The sequence below is a fragment of the Nipponia nippon genome, unplaced genomic scaffold, assembly GCF_047370975.1.
Source record: "Nipponia nippon isolate SJK-2023a ecotype South Korea unplaced genomic scaffold, ASM4737097v1 scaffold_31, whole genome shotgun sequence".
In the NCBI taxonomy this organism is placed as follows: domain Eukaryota; kingdom Metazoa; phylum Chordata; class Aves; order Pelecaniformes; family Threskiornithidae; genus Nipponia; species Nipponia nippon.
Genome location: NW_028262349.1, coordinates 1,376,381 through 1,394,653, shown reverse-complemented (window position 1 = coordinate 1,394,653; position 18,273 = coordinate 1,376,381). Strand labels below are relative to the sequence as shown.

The following is an 18,273-nucleotide window of genomic DNA, read 5'->3' as shown; positions in this document are numbered from 1 at the left end:
CGCCCCGTTTCCCCGGGTTGGGTGGGGCAGCGGGGCGCGGCCAGCGGGGCGGCAGCAGCGGCGGCGGGGCCCCGGGGGCCGCGTTCCCCTCACAGCACCGGGCCGGGGGGCGCCGCCATTTCGGGCGGGGGGCGCGAGGCACCTACCATCTTCGCCGCCGCCAGCCGTGAGGAGCCGCCCCTCCCCCGCCGCGCCTCAGCCCGCCCACTACCGCCGCTGACCGCCCCGCCCGCTCCTATTGGCCCGCGCCGCCCCACTCTCACCTCCTATTGGGCTTCGCGCCCGTCACTCACCGCGGCGCTGAGGAGCGTAGGGTTGGGTTGAGGAAGGAAATGCCCGCTCGGAAGGCCCGGGGGGGGTGTGGCGTGCGGGGCGGGAGGACCCGGATGTAGCGCCGGCCGCGGGGCACGCCGGGAGACGTAGTCCGCGCCGCTGCTCCCCCGGCCCTCCTCCGCCGTTAATTACGCGGCAGCTCATTAGCAGCGCGGGGAGAAGAGCGGCCAGGAGAAGGCACTGCCTCCCCTCCGCCCTGTCCCCAGCCCAGGACCGGGACCCCGACCCTGGAGCGCCGCAGGGGACGGCGGGGCGGAGGCGGCAGCGGCCCGGCCGCTGTAAACCCCGAATTCCCTCCACCCTCAGCCCCGATCCCTTCCGAAGGCTCCCTGGCAGCCGCCACCCCGCCAGCTTCCCTCCTTCCCTAATTAACAATTAGTGCGGGAAGCTCCAGGCGAGTCACGGGGATTTAATTACAGCTCGTGTTTTCACAAGTTTATCTCGGGCTCACACGTACCAAGTGGCAATAATTTTACAATTTAAAAAGCCCTCGGAGGCCACCCTCAAGCCAGCGCGGTTCCTCACGCGCTCCCGACACGAGGGACAGTCGCTCGCTGCGGCTCCTCACGCTCTCCCTCATCGCAGACGCTCAGGCCGGGTCCCTCCAAAGCGGCGGCAGCTCCAGGGCTCGATTCTGGCTCGCCCCAGGCCAAACTGACCCCGCGGGCAGAGCCCTCAGTGGCTCAGGGACTTCCTGCCCTTCAGCATGCGCCGCAGGATCACCTCGATGCCGGCCGGCGTGCTGATCCGCTTGATCCAGCCGTGCGTCCGTTTGCGCTTGCGGTTGTTGGGCTGATACTCGTTCCCACGCGCCTTCGTGCGGATCTGCTGGTGGTTCCAAGAAGAAACCGGGCCGGGGCCGACGCCTGCGGGCTTCAAGGAGAGATGGCTTCTGAGGGGCAGCTTCAGGGAACTTGAGAGGACCGAGGCTGTTCGGAGCTGGAAAGGGCAGGCTGCAGCTTGCTGCAGGAGAAAAAATCTTTGGGAAAAGGGAAATAAAACAGAGAAGTGAGAAGAGAGCCTGGCGCTGGCAGGAAAATAAAGGGCTTTTTCTCGGCAGGGAGGGAGGGGGCCGGCCCTGCCGCCTCCCCCGCCCGGCCCCGGGGCAGCCCCGCACCCGCCCGCCCTCAGCCCGCCCTGGGGAGGCGGCGGCCGCCGTTACCTGCCGCCAACGGCCGGCGGCCAGAGGCGGCCCAGCCCCGCCATCGCCCTCCGCCCCTCCTGACAACACCGTCCTCCCAACAACGCTGCCTCCTATTGGCTCCCTCCGCCCGGCCAATCACGGCCGGCGGGGAAATGCGCATGCGCACTGGGCGGCAGGGGCACGCACGAACGCCGCGGCGCGCCGCAGGGGCCGATGGGTTTTGTAGTCCTGGGGGGGGCTGTTCCCATGGCAACGGCCGCGGGGTACGGCCTGCCCCCCCCGGCCTTGCGAAGCGCCGAGGCCTCCCGCCTGTCACCAGCCACTAACGGAGCCAAAGCCGCCTGTCACGGCCGATGTGTTCCTCGCCAGGACGGTTCTGCCGGGGTCAGCTCCGGTGTTTGGGGCCCTCCGGGGCGGGAGGGCCAGGCCCAGGGCCCTGCCACCGCAGCGGGGCCGCGCCGCAGCCCCCCCTGCCCGGCCTCCCCGGCCTCCCCGCTCCGGCTGCCCCAAAACCGCCGCGACAAGCAGCGTGGAGCACCGGCATCCAGTTTTGGAAGCCGCGATGGGCCCGGCAGAGGGTACGCTGGCGCTGGGACCGGCACCGGACTCTGATCACCCTCGTCCTCTAACGTATATATATGTAAATCGAGCATGTAGGATGTGCCAAGGCACCTACGGAGAGGTTCAGCCTCCACCCGTTCCCGAGTGGGTGAATGTGGTTATCTGTGTTTTACAGGGCAGGAGAACGAGGTGCAGGAGGAGGATGAGGACGAGGAGGAAGAGGAGGGCCGGCGCGGGGGTCAGAGGGTGCGTCACCGGTAGCCCGGGGATCTCGGCCATCCTCGCTGTCTGCTCTGATCATCGAAAAGATCCTTCAGATGGCTTTGCTGGAGGCAAGCCCGGCCGGATCGCCGCGAGCGGCCACCAGCTCTGGGGTTTTTCTGCACTGGTTTGTTGTCTTCCCGCCAGAAGTCAGCCCGTCGGGGTGAGGGGGTGCGACTGCAGCCCTCCCAAACCCACGGCTCTGAAAATAAACCCCAAAGACATTTGTGATTTTATGTTTGTCCTCCTGTCCCGGCCCCTGGGGTTTTGCGCGTTGGTGCTTTCGGTGCGTGGTCACCCATGCTGAGCTCCCACACGCTCGTGGCACTGACACGCTCACGGTACTGACATGCTTGTGGCCTCTGGGAAGCCGCAAATAGCAGAACGGCGAGAAAATGGGCAAAGGTAAAAAAGGACCTGGGTAACTCATCCCACTGGAAGGGGCAAAGACCCAGGGCGAGTCCTCCGGCTCCCGCGGCTCCTCGCCGGCTCCCCACGGGCGGGCGGCGGGGCTGCGCTGGGTCTGGCGTTGACTGGCAAGTCTCCTTGTCTGTCACGCCGAGAGCCCTCCTCTTTAGGAGGGATTTAAGGGGCTTTCTATGGCTATAGACTACAAGGACAAATAGCACCCCCAAACCCCAGAGCTCAGTTATGAAGCTGCTCGTGGGGAGAAGATGGAAGGAGAGATTTCGGGCTAAAGCAGATGAGCTGAAGGCGTTGCTCCATCCTTCCCACCCAACAGGCAAAAAAATGTAATCGGAGGAGCTGAAAAGCTGAGCAGCCTGCCAGCGCTGGCACCCTGCATCCTGCACAGGCTCCCGCCGCCTCGGGCATCTCCTCCTCTCCCCCTTTGCCTCCTGCAAGATTTAAGCCTTTCATTTGCAATCTCGACTCCTGACAATCCTTGTCAATAAATGAGGTGAGCATCCTCTTCTGTCTCTCTCTCTTTGTGCGGAGGACTCGGAGCGCAAGCTGTGATGTAGGGCACGCACTGAAGCGGAGGGGAGGAAGGTGCTCAGCACGGGGAGCAAAATGGCCAAAAGATGTGGGTTTTTTTCGAAGCTGACGATGGGAAGGGATTTGAGAGGCGTTAAATGGGATTGCGAGGAGAGAAGGGGAGACGGCAGCCTCGCAGCGACACGGCATTGCTTACGCTTAAATAGCCCTGTTATACTGAGCATGCTTTGAGCGCGGGGTTACAAAAAGCTGCCCGGCGATAAAACTTAAGGGACAGCTGCTGTTGTGATGCAATTGCAGTAAATGATTGCTGGCGCTGACCGAGGACCTGCTGTTGCTATGTGCGTGTCAAATCTGCTTGGATTTTCGGTTGGAGATCGAGGGGGCACCTGCACGCCTCGCTGCCCGGCGGAGGGGGCAGGGTTTGCTGCTTCTCCTGCCTCCCCGCAATGGTTTCTTCCAGCCTGCCGCTGCCGGAGGAATCCAACCGGCTTTTCTGTGGCTATGCGGTGGGGACCGGGGGCGATCCCCCTGGAAATCCAGGAGGTTTGGGAAACGGAGGAGGTGAAGCGGGATTTTGGTCACGGAGGTCAGGCGCAGGTTACTCTGCCGTGCATTGCATAATCTTTTGTTTCTCAAGGTCTTCTTCTTCCTAAAGAGAGACGGGTGGCAGGCAGCCAGCCGCGGCTCCAGGCTGCCGTATGTCTTACAGACGCTCCGCGCTCCCTGCCATGCCGGTTCTTGACTGAACGCGATTTGTCTGCGTCCTGCGGGGCCCTTGGCGAAGTCCTGCTGATGGGGACCGGTCCTCCCCCTCCTGGGAGGCTGCATCCCTGCCTGTGCTGAGGATTTCAGGGCTGCCTCCTTGGTTTTCTATTTGTACGACTGATAAAGCCTCCCTGTGCGGACTCCTGACTGTCCTGATAAAGCTGCTGTAATTGTATCAGGACGGGGAAGCCAGGCGTAGCAATAAATCCAGGTGCTTGCCACCAGCTGAAGTGGCTTTTTCACATTCCCCCAGAGGGAATTTTACTTTGCGGGACCCAGGCTAAGCGGCATAAACGTTTTCTTGCGCGTATCTGAGATCGGTGCTTAAACAGTCGTCCTCTTTATGCGTTTCTCGATGCTGCAGTTTCTCCACTTTGCAGAGAGTGAATGACTGGGGGAGCCTGGGAAGAGCAAAACAATATTTGCCTATTCCTCAGGAGTGTTGTGTGTCATCATTAATACTTGTGAGCCCCGGAGGGAAGGGATTAGAGCTGAACAAATTATTATGGCAGGTCAGATTCTGGCTGCGGCACATCTCACGCTCCTCTCTGGCACCTCTCCTCCGAGGATTTGCAAGGAATTAGCAGATATCAAGTCCCCGCTATTCCCTGCAAGGGGCCAGGGCTCTGTGCAGGAGGGGGATGGAGGTGCTGAGCGGTGGAGGGGCTCGCTGGCTTACGGGGAGGTTGGTGGCCGTCAGCTGCGGCACTGGGCCCTGCGGTAAACGGTGCTCTGGGCTCGCTTATTGGGACCAAATGTTTACCAGGACTTCTGGCAGGGACGGGCTCACAGCTGCCCTTGGGGCCGTCATGGAGAAACGCCCCATCCTTTCTCCTGCCCATAGGTCAAGGTCTCCCCAGCGGGGACGGGATGGGAGGAGGAGATTTTTGTCATTCCCAGCACCCTGGATGTTTGGGACATCGGCTGTCCCCAGCGAGCCAGTGGGGACGGGACCACTGCGGGCGGCAGGACCAGGAGGCTCTTTGGGGCAGGGCAGACTGCAGGGGTGGCAAGGGCAGAGCCAGCTTGGCTGGCCCGTCCCGGCGTGGCCGTAAGTGTGCCCACGCCGTGCTGTCGCATCCCTGGGGCAGACGTGGTGGGAGCGCTGCCCTGATACCACCCCACCAGCTGCGTCTCAGCCCCACGGGCTCTGTCTCAGCCCCACGGGCTCTGTCAGCCCCACGTGGCTGCCTGTCACGTTACCCCATCAGGCTTTCCGCCCTCCACCCTGCCACGTCGCATCTCATCCCATTTTTCTCCAGCTGTGACATGGTGCCGTCAAGTTGTATAAAATCTGAGCCCGAAGTAGGTCAGTAAGTTGTTTTTCCCCAGCCGGGTTATTCATCGCAGCAGCAGGGAGGGTGAAGCTGGAGAAATCCGCATGGGTGCTCCGGGAGTAGGTCTGGACCTGGGCAATAAATCATCCTCCCGGGACTAATCCCCAGCAGCCCCCGCGCATCCCCTCTCTGCTGGGAGCGGTTTCCTGGGGGCAGCTGGGATCTGGGGGGGGGACGACCGGGACGTGGGTATCAGCTCGGGGCGATGCCATCCGCCTTCCCAAGCCCGTGTGTGCTGCGTCCTCGGCCTCGCGGGACACGGGGGCCGGCGGCAGGTTCACGCCACGCCTGACTCATTGTTGTGCCTGGCCTTATGTAACCAGTGCCGAAATCTCGCTCCCTGCCGGGGGTGGCGACGGAAGGTAGCCGGGATGGAGGGGGGGGAAAGCAGCTCATCGCCATGGTTACCAGCATCTTTGCAAAGTTCTTCGCATCCATCTGGTTTCCTTTTCAGCCTTTTCATCTCGCGGAGGGAACATCCCTTGATGTTTCTGGCTGCATCAGCCGCGGCAGACGGCGCGGTGGGTTAGAGGAGGCGCGTGGGAGGTGGGAGACGGGCATGCTTTGCCTCCCAACCCCGGAGACGAAGCCTGACATCCAGTCAAGTCGCTTAACCTCCTGTCCCTCCATTCCCCACCTCGCACGGCTCGACCGGGATGCGCTTTCTGATGGGATTCGGGTGGTGTTTTCTCCATCCGATACCCAGCAGGGACTGCCACGTCCCGGACCACGCGCTCCAGCCCGGGCGCAGCTGAGTGCAGGCATCTCAGCTCAGCCCCTCTCTTGCAGCGGGATCTGGGCTCGGACCCAGAGCCGAAGAGGCTGGAGGGCGGCTCCGTGAGCCGAGCCTGGGCTCCTGGATCTGCCTGCAGAGCTCCCGACTGCCAGAGCCTTCCAGCAAATCAATTCTGGAAATGAACAGGATGGACTGATTGAGTTAATCCTGAGAAGTTAATCAATGTCGAGGCGGTTTGGCCAGAAGTCCTGTTTATAATCCATACAGAGATCATTAGTACCTTGTGAAATGGAGGCGCAGCGCAAAGCCAGGCTTTGTGGAGATCAGAGGTGGAATCATGTCCAGGTCCCCCAGGCTGAGCCCGGGGGGACCGTACGCAGTGCAGGCGCAGGATGCGGCCCGCCAGCCATGGGCAGAGCTTGCGGAGAGCTCACAGCTGTGCTCGCGGGGACCGCGAGACTCGGGGTCTGCCTGGTTTCCCCTCTCCCCCGGCTCTTCCTCCTGCCCCATCTCTCTGTTCAGCATTACCAGCTCAGAGCTGCTCGAGCATCGAGAGCAGCCCAAGCCCGGCACCAAGCTGGTGCTCGAAAGCACGGCAAGAGCCGTGGCGCGTCTGTCCCAGCGCAGAGGCAGCTGGGCATCTTCCAGCCACGGCTCCCGCCAGTCTGGTACCCAGCTCCTTGGGCTCATCACCCATCTGGAAACGTGGCTCAGCAGAGCAGACCGGCCCCTTGCCAGCGAGGGCTGGGTTCAGCTTATCCTTCCCAGGGCTCTGAGACCTCCTGCTCTTGCTCATCAGCTTGGATGGGTCCGTCCCCGGAGCAGCGAAGGGAGCCCGGCGGCTGACGCAGCTGTGCAGCATGGTGCTCAGCCAGCCTGCAGGGAGTGGGGGGCTGCGGGAAAGCTCTCGGTGTTGTAGGACCTGAGCCGCATCCTGCGTGGACGTGCTTGTGTCCAGAAGAGACATCACCAACATGAGCCCTGAGACGCATCCTGCACGGATGCGCCCGTGTCCAGAAGAGAGATGGCCGATGTGAGCCCGGGTACCAAACGGCAGAGAGCTGGGACTGCCGTGCCCCGCGTCGCCGGGAGCCCCCGGGTTGCTCCCCGGCCAGTGGCGAGGAGCAGGGGCGCCCAGGACCGGCTTTGCTGCATTTCCAGCCCCTACAATTCAGCACCCAGAGCCTTCCACGGCATCTGCGTGAGAGTTGGGCCACTGTCCCCAACAGAGCCAGGCGAGAATCAAACGCTGGCTGCTGTCCCGAGAGCTGGCAGCGCTCCGCGGATAAGCTGCCCCGGCTTTGCCAAGGGAACCGTTACCCGGATCGCTTGCCTGGAGCAAACAGGCTGGTTTTTCCCTGGGAAACCCGTGAGCCGTGTGTTGGGCTGGGGCCGGAGCACGCAGGCTCCCCGCCGGCTGGCGGCTCTCGGCAGAGCCCACCCGGTCCCCAGGAGCACGCGGGGGCCAGGCTGGGCATGTTGGGGTCCGTAGGGGTCTCTGAGGAGGGCACGGTGTTGGCTTCCCCAAACGTAGTGACTGATAAAGCCGCAGCGAGGGAGGCCGCGCTCCCAGCCTGCCTCCGTCCCGTGCTTCGTTTTGCACGATCTGCCAGCAAAGCGCTTGTAATCCTGCGGGGTGCACTCGAAGGGGTTGGTCGGGGAGCCAAGGGGGCTGCTCCTGACAGCGTCACTGGGATTTAGATGTTAAATTCCCCCCTGGGAACACGCTTTTCCTTCTCCGCTCCGCAGGGGTCATGGTCGATACCCACAGCTGCGGCTCAGGGGGCAGCCAGTGCCCGCTCCTGCAGGGACAGCCCCTCTGCGCAGTGCCCGCTGGCTCTCTTTGCCCGTCGGCATCAATAATTCACCGTGTTTAGCTTCATCAATAATAGATGCGCACCAGGCTGCCAGCCAGGGGAGGCAGGGACCTCCCCAGCCCCCTCCGCAGCCACCCTCAGCACCGCCAGGACGGCATCGGGCTCTGGTCCCGGCACCGATTCCCCCCATGCCACCAGCCTTTCCTACCTCGCATCTGCCTTTGCTCGGGTCTGGCTTCGCTCTCGGCCGGGCTCGGTGGTCCCGGCATCCACAGCCCTCTCCCAAAGCCACCCGAGCGCATCTGGAAGAGGAAACGTCAAGGAATGAGCCTTGGGGACAGCAAGGACAGTGCCACGTCCCCCAGCCCGCGTGGTGCCGGGTGGGGATGTGGGGAGGGGGTTTCCCAGCCCCCAGGCAGGCGCTGGGTCGCTGCTCCCCTTCTCTTGCCATATTATTTTCAGCCTTGGTTTGCGGAGTGACTTTAATTAAAACCTTCATCTCCGGTCCCTGTAATTTCCATCTCTCGCTATTTGTACTGGTGGTTTAGACTAGAGATACGGATATATATTTAATTGGCATAAATAATGCATTTTTATAGCTGAATCTTTCCTTAGCTCCATGTTTGGCGCCAGAAATAGCGGTCCCATTTCAAACAGGCTTTTCTTTGCATGTTCCTTCCCTCGGCCAGAGCAGATCCCTTCTTGGAGGCCCACGGCTGCGTGCCGGGGACTGCCTGGGTTTGCAGCCCCTTGAGTTCATCTCTGCCGGGCCAGCGTACATCGCACCGGCTCGGTGACGGGGACGTGGCCCAGACGGAGCTGGATGGGGAGTGCTGAGTCCATCTTTGATCTGAAACAGAAGCCCGTTTGCAGATGGCTGAGGAGGGCTGCGCTTTTGGGGAGCACCACGTTCACGCCCCGATGCATCCCCGGAGGCACGTGCTGCCCTCGCTCGTGCCGCTGCGTCTTTGCCCGGGGCTGGCAGCAAAGCGGGGGGGACGGGGCTGTCCCTGGTCCCCTGTGCCACAGCCAGGACCCCCAGCAGGTCCCTGCTGGGTGCTGGAGTGGGTGATTAACCCCCCCTTCTCCTGCCCCCCCTCTTGCCTTCGTTGCAGGGAGCATAATGCTGAACAGCATCACCGATGGGCTCCTGTGCTGCCTGATGGGCAAGACGACGAACGCCGTGGGGCCGCTGGACAGCGTTGAGTCCAGCAACGGCTACAGCTTCATGGAGGTGAAGCCGGGGCGGATCCTGCGGGTCAGGCACAGCACGCCCAACCGCCCGGCCCCGGAGGCGCCTGAGGAGACCCAGCCTGAGGGGCCGGAGCGGGGCACGGTGCACTGCAAGCGCAAGATCACCGTCTACCGCAACGGGCAGCTGGTGATCGAGAACCTGGGGGACGCCGTCCGCTCCGAGATCCTGCACTGCCAGAACAGCTCGGGGGAACCCAACAGCACCGTGGAGCTGGAGCTCTCTGACCTGGCCGGCCAAGCTCCCGCCCAGGGTCCCGCCAGCACGCCGGGATGTGGCACGCGGGAGGCAGCCGCTGCTCCTGGCAAGCGTCGGAAGCGTAAACCCAAGAAAGTCATCAACATCGACTGCAAGAAGCAGATCACGAGCTGCAAAGGGACACACAGCGACGTGGTCCTCTTCTTCATCCACGGCGTGGGCGGCTCGCTGGACATCTGGAAGGAGCAGCTGGACTTCTTTACCAAGCTGGGCTACGAAGTGGTGGCTCCCGACCTGGCCGGCCACGGCTGCAGCTCGGCTCCCCAAATCGCCGCCGCGTACACCTTCTACGCGCTGGCGGAGGACATGAGGGCCGTCTTCAAGCGCTACGCGAAGAAGAGGAATATCTTGATAGGACACTCGTACGGGTAAGAGACCGGGGGGTCCCAGGAGGGAAGGGATGGATTCATCCCCACCCCGTCCTCTCCTTGGCAGCAGATGCCCGACAAATCCTGCGCTTCAGGGTCCGACAAGCAGAGGAGGGGTGTGGGGTTTCCCGTTCTGGGTTTATCCCTCAGCTCTGATCTCCTCCATCCTCTTGGTGTGCGTCCCTGGGTCCAGCTAATCCCAGAGCCTGTCCTCCAGCAGGGAAGCTGGCAGAGCACAGCCTATAAATAGAGTAAGCCCAAGAAAGTCAATTAGATGGAGACTGAGCGGTGCAGAGAGCAGGGCTGGGAGGAGAGGCAGCTGGAGCTGGGCAGGATTAGATCAGAAGGACAAGGCTGGTCCAGGCTGGCGGGCACCCAAGCGGGTCCCAGCACCCTGCTCTGGTCTGCGCAGGAGTGAAACCCTGAGCTCAGCCCCTCTGCCCGGGCTCTGCAGGCTGTGGGGTTTGCCTGGGCTTACCCTGCCCCAGAAGGGGGGAGCACGCGTCAAACGGCGGGGTGTAGCCTGGGCTCCGGCCACGGATCCTTGGGATCTGCCTTGGGATGCAGCATCCTCGGGGGACTGGAGCATGGCCCCATGTCTGTCTCTCCCTGCAGGGTGTCCTTCTGCACCTTCCTCGCCCACGAGTACCCCGACCTGGTCCATAAGGTGATCATGATCAACGGAGGGGGCCCGACGGCGCTGGAGCCCAGCCTCTGCTCCATCTTCAACATGCCCACCTGCGTGCTGCACTGCCTGTCCCCGTGCCTGGCCTGGAGCTTCCTCAAGTGAGTGGCCGTCCCGGCACCGCGGCGCTGGGGAGGGTTGTCCCCAGCCAACCCGGCTTCCAGCCACCACAGGCAGGGACACCGTGTCCTGCCAGCAGCGTCCCCCACGCTCCCGTCCCTCCGATGCCGGGGCACCAGGCTGGGCTAACCCTCTGCCCGTGCCGGCTCCGTCCCGCAGGGCTGGCTTCGCTCGCCAGGGTGCCAAAGAGAAGCAGCTGCTGAAGGAGGGCAACGCCTTCAACGTGTCCTCCTTCGTGCTGCGCGCCATGATGAGCGGGCAGTACTGGCCGGAGGGTGACGAAGTTTACCACGCGGAGCTGGCTGTGCCTGTGCTCCTGGTCCACGGTATGCACGACAAGTTCGTCCCGGTGGAGGAAGACCAGCGAATGGCTGAGGTAGGGGACCGAGCGGGGCTGGGGGGGTGGGCGAGGGCTGGGGTCTGCCTGCCAGCACACGGCGATGCGGGCAGGGGGCTCGTCCCGGCACTGATGCCTGCCGCTGCCACCATCTCCCTCCAGATCCTGCTGATCGCCTTCCTGAAGGTGATCGACGAGGGCAGCCACATGGTGATGATGGAGTGTCCCGAGACGGTGAACACGCTGCTCCACGAGTTCGTCCTGTGGGAGCCCGAGACACCAGCTGGGGACGGGCAAGGGGAGAAGAAATAAGGCAGCAGGACGCGGTGACTGGGCTGCTCCGATGGGAGAAATGTTTCGGAGCGGAGAGGGGTTTGCGAGAGCGGAGGGGTGCGGCGGAGGCTGCCCTCGCCGGGAGCTCAGCCGATTTTCTTTCCCGGCCGCCTCGGAGGCTGGTGGCGGAGCGCAGAGGCTCCCCTGGGCAGGGGTGCGTGGGGCCGGCAGCAGGAACACGGCAGACCTGGTCCCCGTCCCCTCGGGGATGGCATGGCAGCCGCTGGAGCATCTTCATCCTGTTTCTTTGTAGTATTATTTTCCTCACGCAGCGACCCCCCGGGGACAGAGAGGAGGCGGCTGCGGGGAGACTGGTCCCACCTGCAGCAACATGGGAAGAACTTGGAGGGGTTCCTCCAGGGAGAGCGCGTCGGCTCCGGCACCTTCCCGGCCAGGACCGGAGGAGCTGAGCTGGGATTGCTTTAAGGGGAAGCCAAAGGCTCCTTGGCCTCAGCAGCGGGATTTGCTTCCCTGAGCCCCGCAGCGCCTCGCTCGAGCCGTCTGGGGGCCGGGAGGATGGGACCACCATTATTGCCAGCAGCCGTGCAGGCGGCGTCCGGCAGCTCCTGCCTGGCGCTGGCGAGGGTCTGCCTGCACAGCTCGTCTCTGCCCGCACAGCTCGTCTCTGCCTGGCCAGGAGATGAGGATGAGGAGGTGACCTGCTCCCGTGGGCACGGTCAGAAGGACCGTCAGCTCCCCCGTCGTGGTGGGACTGGCATGGCTGTGGTGGGGAGGACAACGCCGAACCTGACCTCTCCTGCGGTCCCCAATGCCACCGTCTGTGCAGTCACATCCCCAACCACCATCGCTTTAGGTACCGCAGCGCTGGCTTCTGCAGAGCCCCTGCTTCCCTCCCGCTGCCGCATCCTTGAGATGCTCGGAGCCATCGCGACCATGCAGCGACTCCCATAGTGTCCGATCCACTCGCCCATCCCAACTTCCAGCTCCCCCAAGACTCCGGGACCCACCGCCCGCTCCTGGACCACATCTCTGCCGGGCTCACACCCGTCCCTCGCACACCGGGGGACCAGCAATACACCATCGCATTGCCACTCTGTCCGTCCTTGCCAACGGCTCCTGTACGAATCCACGGGGTCTCGGAGCAACGAAGCAAACCGCGACCGTCTGATTGCTTGTTACCTGCCGACACCATTCTGTGCGTAACCCACCGCTCCCATCGTCTCCTCCCCTCTGTGCTTCGCATCCCGCTGCCGGGAGCCGGGCAGGACCGAGAAGGTACATGAGAAGCGTCGAGCAGGGACCCGAGCGCCATCGCGGGGTCTGGGGGCTCCTGGCCACGCCGGGATGGGTGGGAGCCCGCGCGAGCTGGGAGGACGCTGCGCTCGGGGGATGGCCCCGGCCTCCTGCTACCCCAAAGAGCGGAGCCGCTCCCTGCTTTGTTCCCCTCTTCTTTCCTCCCATCTAAACCAAAGAAACAACCGGTCCCACGGAAACCTCACCCTTGGCCCACGTCCCACCCAGCCCCGCCTCGCCCCGAGCGGGGCTGGCACCGCACCGAGGCACCCCGGGCTGGGGTGCTCTGCCGGCACCCTCCCCTGCCCGCCGCTGCCGCAACCTGTCTCATAATGAGAATTTTAACGACCCTGGGTTCAGATTGTTTCCACGAGCCTTCCCCTGCAACACCCCTCCCACCCCGTCCTGGCCAGGGGAGACCCCGCAGCACGGCCGGGGGCTGCAATGAGGGTACCCAGAAACACAACCGTACCCCAAAACGCGGCTCTGCGCCCGCCACAACCCCCCCAGCCAGCTCCAGGCGACTGTCGGTGCCCGGCTGTGGGCCACGGCTCTTCGACCTCTGTTTGCCATGGAGTCTGTGCCGCTTGTACCCACCTCGCTTGTGCTAAGGCCAAGGCAAACCGCGCACCGTAACCCCGCCGCTGAGCCCCGTGCCGTGTTAGTGCCATTTCATACAGTAAAGCCGTGTTATATTCTCAGCCGCGTCCGACTCGATGATGGGGAGAGATGCGCCGGGCACGGGGGGCTGTCCTAGGAACAAGGCAGAGCGGGGGAGCGAAGCCAGAAATCACAGGCAGCGTGGATTTCTTAGCAAAAAAAAACAAATAAAAGAAAATCTGCAGTGATTTATTTATCACCCTTTAGGGAAATAGAAAAATAGAAAAATAGAAAAATTCTCGCCAGTGTTCACGACATAAAACCCGCACCCAGAGCACAGCCACCTCCTCGGCCAGCAGTGGGTGCCCCCCAGCACCCCAGCACAGCGTCCCCCAGCACCCCGGGGTGCTCAGCGCCCGCCCTGGATGTCCGCCGGCCGGAGCTGCCGCTCGCCCTCGGCCAGGAAGATGCACATGGCCCTGTGCAGCATGTGAACGCCCAGGCGCCGGCGCCGCTCCGCCGGCCAGCTCGCCGCCACGCCGTAGCAGTTGCCCTTCCTCTGGTTGGTGATGGTCTGCAGCCCTGCAGGGACAGGGTCAGCACCCACAGCCCCTGCACCCTGCTCCCCATCAGCACCCACAACCCCCAGGGATGCAGGCAGCCCTGTGTCCCCCGCCAGCACCCACTCCCAGGCAGCTCTCCCACAGAAGATGGGGGTTTGAGGGATTGTGCCCAGACCCTGCACTGGCAGCCAGGGACCCCAAAGTCCCCGTGTGCCCCAGGATGGGCTGCACCCCCCCCTGCGTCCCCCCGACTCCTGCGAGGGGTGGGAGAGAGGGACGCAGGAGCCGGGGCGGCGGCAGAACCGATGCCGGGAGCTGCGGCAGGGGCAGGGGCCAGGGCAGCACCATCTCCCCGCTCCGGCCCCGCTCACCCAGGGCCTCCACGAAGCAGCCCTCCCGCGTGTAAGCCTCCGCCGGGATGGCGTTCTGGAAGCAGTGCAAGGAGATGACACCCTGCCCGCTCGCCCAGATCTCCAGGATGCGCCGCACCTTGGGGCAGCCCTGCAGGACAGTGGGCACCGTCACCATGGCCCCGAGCCCCCCGTGCCCATCACCACGGCCCCGAGCCCCCCCAGCCCAGCCCACCTTCTGCGTCCCGGCGCGGTGCTGGCTCAGCGCCTCGGTGAGGTGGCAGTATGGCCGGGCGCGCGTCCCCTTGCCCACGTAGAAGATGGCTTTGACGAAGGTCCTGAAGCACTCAGCCGGGCTCAGGCGGTGGGAGCGGAGCGGCAGGTTCTGGGTGGTCCTGGGGGTGCAAACCCCCAGCTTTGGGGCTTGCTGCCTCCCGGGGTCCCCGCTCGGACCCCCCCGGCACGGGGGACATGCGGGGCAGTGGCTTGGCCCTACCTGGGGTCGAGGAGGAGGTAGTTAAAGCTGGACTTCACCAGCCCTTCCCGCCAGTGCCGACTCCGGTCGGGGTGGTCGAACTGCCGGGTCAGCGCCAGCTCATCCTGGGCGCAGTCAGGGACGGAGCCGGTCCGCAGCGCGGCCGCCAGCTCGGGGCTGTGCCCTGGGGCAGCCGTGCGGCATCAGGGAGCACCGTCAGCCCCATGCTGGCACCATGGGGACCGGCTGGCCGGGCAGAGGGGGCTCCCCGGGACTCACCTGCCATTTTCCCCCGATGTCCCCTTGCCAGCTCCTCCAGCCGCCGCAGGTACAGCCGCCTGGTGAGCTCCGTAACAGGCCCCGGGTCATCCCCCAGCGCCCGCAGCCGCCGGCGCAGCGTTTCATCCGAGAGCGGCCGTGGCAGCACCAGGCACACTCGCCCGTTCTGGACCACGGTGTCCTCAGGGCTGGTGGTGGCCTCTGTGCTGGGGCTGCGCTGCTCGGCAGGTGCCTGTCCCCACTCCTTGTCCTCAAGATGCTCCTTGGAGCAGTGGGTGCCGCAGCTGGTGGGCGAGAGCAGCATGGCCGGGCTCCCCGGCTGCACCGCGGGGCTGCCTGGCAGCTGCGGGGCCAGGAGGTGGCTGAAGCTCCCGTGGGGCCCCGGGGGCTGGTGTGTCCCCAAGGGCGAGGGGTCCTGCCACCCAGAACCACCCTCCAGCACCCTGGGGCTGGGGCTGCCGGCGGCATGGGGGGAGCCCCGAGCATCTGATGGGGAGCCCTGGGGGTGCCCATGGTCCCCGGGGACCAGTAGGACCGTGGGGCTGGAGCCGGGGGAGCCCCGAGCATCTGATGGGGAGCCCTGGGGGTGCCCGTGGTCCCCGGGGACCAGCAGGACCGTGGGGCTGGAGCCAGGGGAGCCCTGAGCATCTGATGGGGAGCCCTGGGGGTGCCCGTGGCCCCCAGGGACCAGCAGGACCGTGGGGCTGGAGCTGGGGGAGCTGCTGGTCCCCAGTGGGGAGCTGGGCTGGCCGGGGGCTCCAGGGAGGATCTCGGTGTCATCCAAAGAGCCCGTCCCCTCTCCGTCCCCACTGGACACATCCTCGCCCCGCGGGGTGACGCAGTGCCCCGAGGTGGTGGCAGGGTCCCTGGGGACAGCCCGGGGTGCTCTGAGCCTGGGGGGCCTCCGCGGCATCTCCAGCGTCTCGTCGAAGAGGGAGGAGGAAGAGGAGGCGCCGAGCCGTGCCGCGGCGGCCTGGAGGCGGCTCTTGGTCCTGGGGGTGACGTGGCGGTGCCTGGGGGGCTCCGGTCCCTGGGGGGTGGCATCCCCGGCGGCAAGGCTGGCCGGGCTGCAGGGGGGGGAGCCCCGGAGGCTGCACCCCTGGAGCCGCACAAGCAGCTCCCCTGCACTGCCCGCCTCTGAGCCATCGTGGCAGCGAGGGGCTGCCCGTGAGCCCCCCCCCCTGAAATCCTCACCCTGCACCCGTTCTGCTTTTGGGGGGCCGGCGGGGGGGAGCTCCCAGGCGGCAGCTCCGGTCGGGGAGGGGGCTTCTCCCGGCTCCAGCCCCCCGGCCGCCCTGGGCTGGGGGGAGCAGCGGTGCCGGGCCCCCGGGCACCCCCCGGCCTCGCTGGGCTCCAGGGTCTCCAGGGCGCTGACGAAGCACTCGCTGGCACCGCTGCTGTCCCCAAGGCTGCTGCGGTCGCAGCCGCCGGCCCTCGCCTCAAGCACCATCGTCCCCAGGTCGGGGGCAAGCGGGGCCGCGATGCCCAGCCCTGCCCGCCCCACCGCTGGTCTGCGGGGGACACCGGGATGGTGCTGAGCCACAGCGGCCGGGGTGTCACCGTCCCCGGGGCTCTGGCATGCCACGGAGCAGCTGCTCGGGTCACCGCAGAGCAGGGGAGCCCTGGGGGGTGCCCCATGTCCCCATGGGACCCTGCTGCAACACCGGGGCTGGGGGGAGCTCAGGGACCCACCGGGACCAAGCTCCCGCTGGGGAGAGGGGCTGGGGCTCCAGGGTCCCTCCCCGAGCTCATCCCCGGCCGAGAGCAGCGTGCTGGAGGCGAGGGGCTGCGGGGGCAGAGCTGGGCCCCCAGGGAGCCACGGGGGGAGGCAGGGGACGGCGAGGGACGGGGGGTCGGGGGGACAGCGCGGCCGGAGCGGGGGCTCCCCCGAACCGCAGCCGCCCCCCAGCTCCGGCTCCTCCAGCAGGGACCTGCGGGTGCTGCTGAGGGGCCCGGCCTCGGGGAGCACGGAGGAGACGCTGCCATCCGTGCCGTCCTCCGTCAGGAAGGAGAGCGAGTGCCTGGGCCCCCCTGGCTCTGGGGCACAGACGGGGGTCAGCACCCAGCCCGAAGCGGGGGGACCCCTGCCCCGGCCGAGGGGCACCCTGCGGCCCTCACCCTCCGCGGGGGGCCAGCCCCGGGCGCGCTGCGAGGCCCGCGGGATCCGCACACGGTTGCCCTGCTCCGGCGCCAGGTCGATGGCTCGTTCCCCATCCTGCGGGGAGCGGAGGCTGCTGTCACCGCTGCCGGGGCCACCACGGGGTGACGCGACCGCGCCAGGGCCAGGCGGGCACCCGCTGCTCACCCACCCCACCGATGATGGGGGTCCTGGCACAGGCGGCACCTCCGAGGTGCCATCCCCATCCCCGTCCCCGCTGACCTGGCCTCGCAGCTCCGGGTCCCCCCCTTTCTCCAGCAGGAGCCCGAGGCACCTGCAGCACCCCCGGGACGCGGCGACGTGCGGCGGCGGCATCAGCTCCTCGGCGGACCTGCAGCGGGGAGCAGGGCTTCACCCCGAGCCCGCCGCGCACCCCCAGCTCGGCCAGGAGGTCGGGGTCAGGAGGTCAAGGTCACGGCCGTCCCCTGGAGGTCCGGGACCCCAGGCGGGAGGCCCCCCCCCGTGCCATGGCCCCCCCCGTGCAATGCACCCCCACCCCCCCCGTGGACCCCCTCCCAGGGCCTGCACCGGCCCCCCACCCCCGGTGCAGAGCCAGGGGCTCCCCCTCCCCAGTGCAACACCCCCCCCCGGGGCAGCGCACACAGGGGCACCCCTAAACCCCCCCCCCGCGCTGCAGCACACGCAACGCGCCCCCCCCCGCCCGGTGCAACGCCGGGATTGCAGAGCCCCCGCCCGTGCAATGCCCCCCGGTGCAAAGCCGTGTCCCCCCGGTGCAGTGCCCCCCCCCGCCCCCCGGTTCCCTTACGGCTCGCGCCGCTCATGCCGCCCCGCGCACGCGCGCTGCGCCCCACCCGTTTGAACCCCCCGCGCACAACCACCGCCCCGCCGCTCATTGGCTGGCGGAGGCGGCCAATAAGAGCCGGCCGAGGGCAGCCACGCCCATCCCTGCCAGATGTGGGCCGGGCCACCACGCCCCGTGCCACTCCCCCCCCCTCCCAGCACCGCCCAGTGCCCTGCACCAGCGCCACCCAGTGCCGCCCAGTAACCTGCACCAGCGCCTCCCAGTGCCCTACATCTGTGCCACCCAGTGCCCTACATCTGTGCCACCCAGTGCCTCCCAGTGCCCTGCACCAGTGCTCCCAATGCCCTGCACCAGTGCTGCCAGTGCTCTGTACCATCTCCACCCAGTGCCTCCCAGTGCCCCGCACCAGCGGCTCCCCTCTCTGCCGCAGCGCCCACGGCGAGCGCCCCAGGGCTGCGCCCAGCCACCCCTCGGGGCCCCCACGCCACCCTGCCGGGCACAGGACCCCCGTCCCCACGGCCGGGGGGGGGCCCAGGGCTGGGGGGGCACCCAGGACTCGGGGGG

At 66.2% G+C, this 18,273-nt stretch overlaps 3 protein-coding genes across 6 annotated transcripts; 1 reads left to right on the top strand and 2 right to left on the bottom strand.

Annotated features, from left to right (window-relative positions):
• Positions 1-722: 722 nt before the first annotated feature.
• Positions 723-1,653, bottom strand: MRPL34 (mitochondrial ribosomal protein L34). The gene is made up of 2 exons (XM_087769363.1): positions 1,496-1,653; positions 723-1,312 (listed from the first exon to the last, which is right to left on the bottom strand). Exons 1-2 carry the CDS (start codon positions 1,537-1,539, stop codon positions 1,009-1,011), a joined length of 348 nt encoding a protein of 115 aa, XP_087625489.1. The 5' UTR covers positions 1,540-1,653; the 3' UTR covers positions 723-1,008.
• Positions 1,654-1,722: 69 nt separating this feature from the next.
• On the top strand, positions 1,723-13,222 carry ABHD8 (abhydrolase domain containing 8). 4 transcript variants are annotated; one of them, XM_087769339.1, is made up of 6 exons: positions 1,723-2,055; positions 2,214-3,218; positions 9,030-9,792; positions 10,408-10,578; positions 10,757-10,973; positions 11,097-13,222. In XM_087769339.1, the coding sequence occupies exons 3-6, from the start codon at positions 9,038-9,040 to the stop codon at positions 11,244-11,246; spliced, it is 1,293 nt and encodes a 430-aa protein (XP_087625465.1). In that variant the 5' UTR covers positions 1,723-2,055; positions 2,214-3,218; positions 9,030-9,037; the 3' UTR covers positions 11,247-13,222. The 4 variants fall into 4 exon arrangements, with proteins under 4 accessions (XP_087625465.1, XP_009464480.1, XP_087625466.1 ...); XM_009466205.2 differs by having other exon boundaries at positions 1,723-2,107; XM_087769340.1 differs by having other exon boundaries at positions 1,723-2,117.
• A 308-nt stretch (positions 13,223-13,530) lies between these two features.
• Positions 13,531-17,415, bottom strand: ANKLE1 (ankyrin repeat and LEM domain containing 1). The gene is made up of 9 exons (XM_087769727.1): positions 17,363-17,415; positions 17,169-17,277; positions 16,907-17,003; positions 15,486-16,825; positions 14,789-15,428; positions 14,531-14,693; positions 14,270-14,429; positions 14,056-14,185; positions 13,531-13,703 (listed from the first exon to the last, which is right to left on the bottom strand). The coding sequence occupies exons 1-9, from the start codon at positions 17,413-17,415 to the stop codon at positions 13,531-13,533; spliced, it is 2,865 nt and encodes a 954-aa protein (XP_087625853.1).
• Positions 17,416-18,273: the final 858 nt, after the last annotated feature.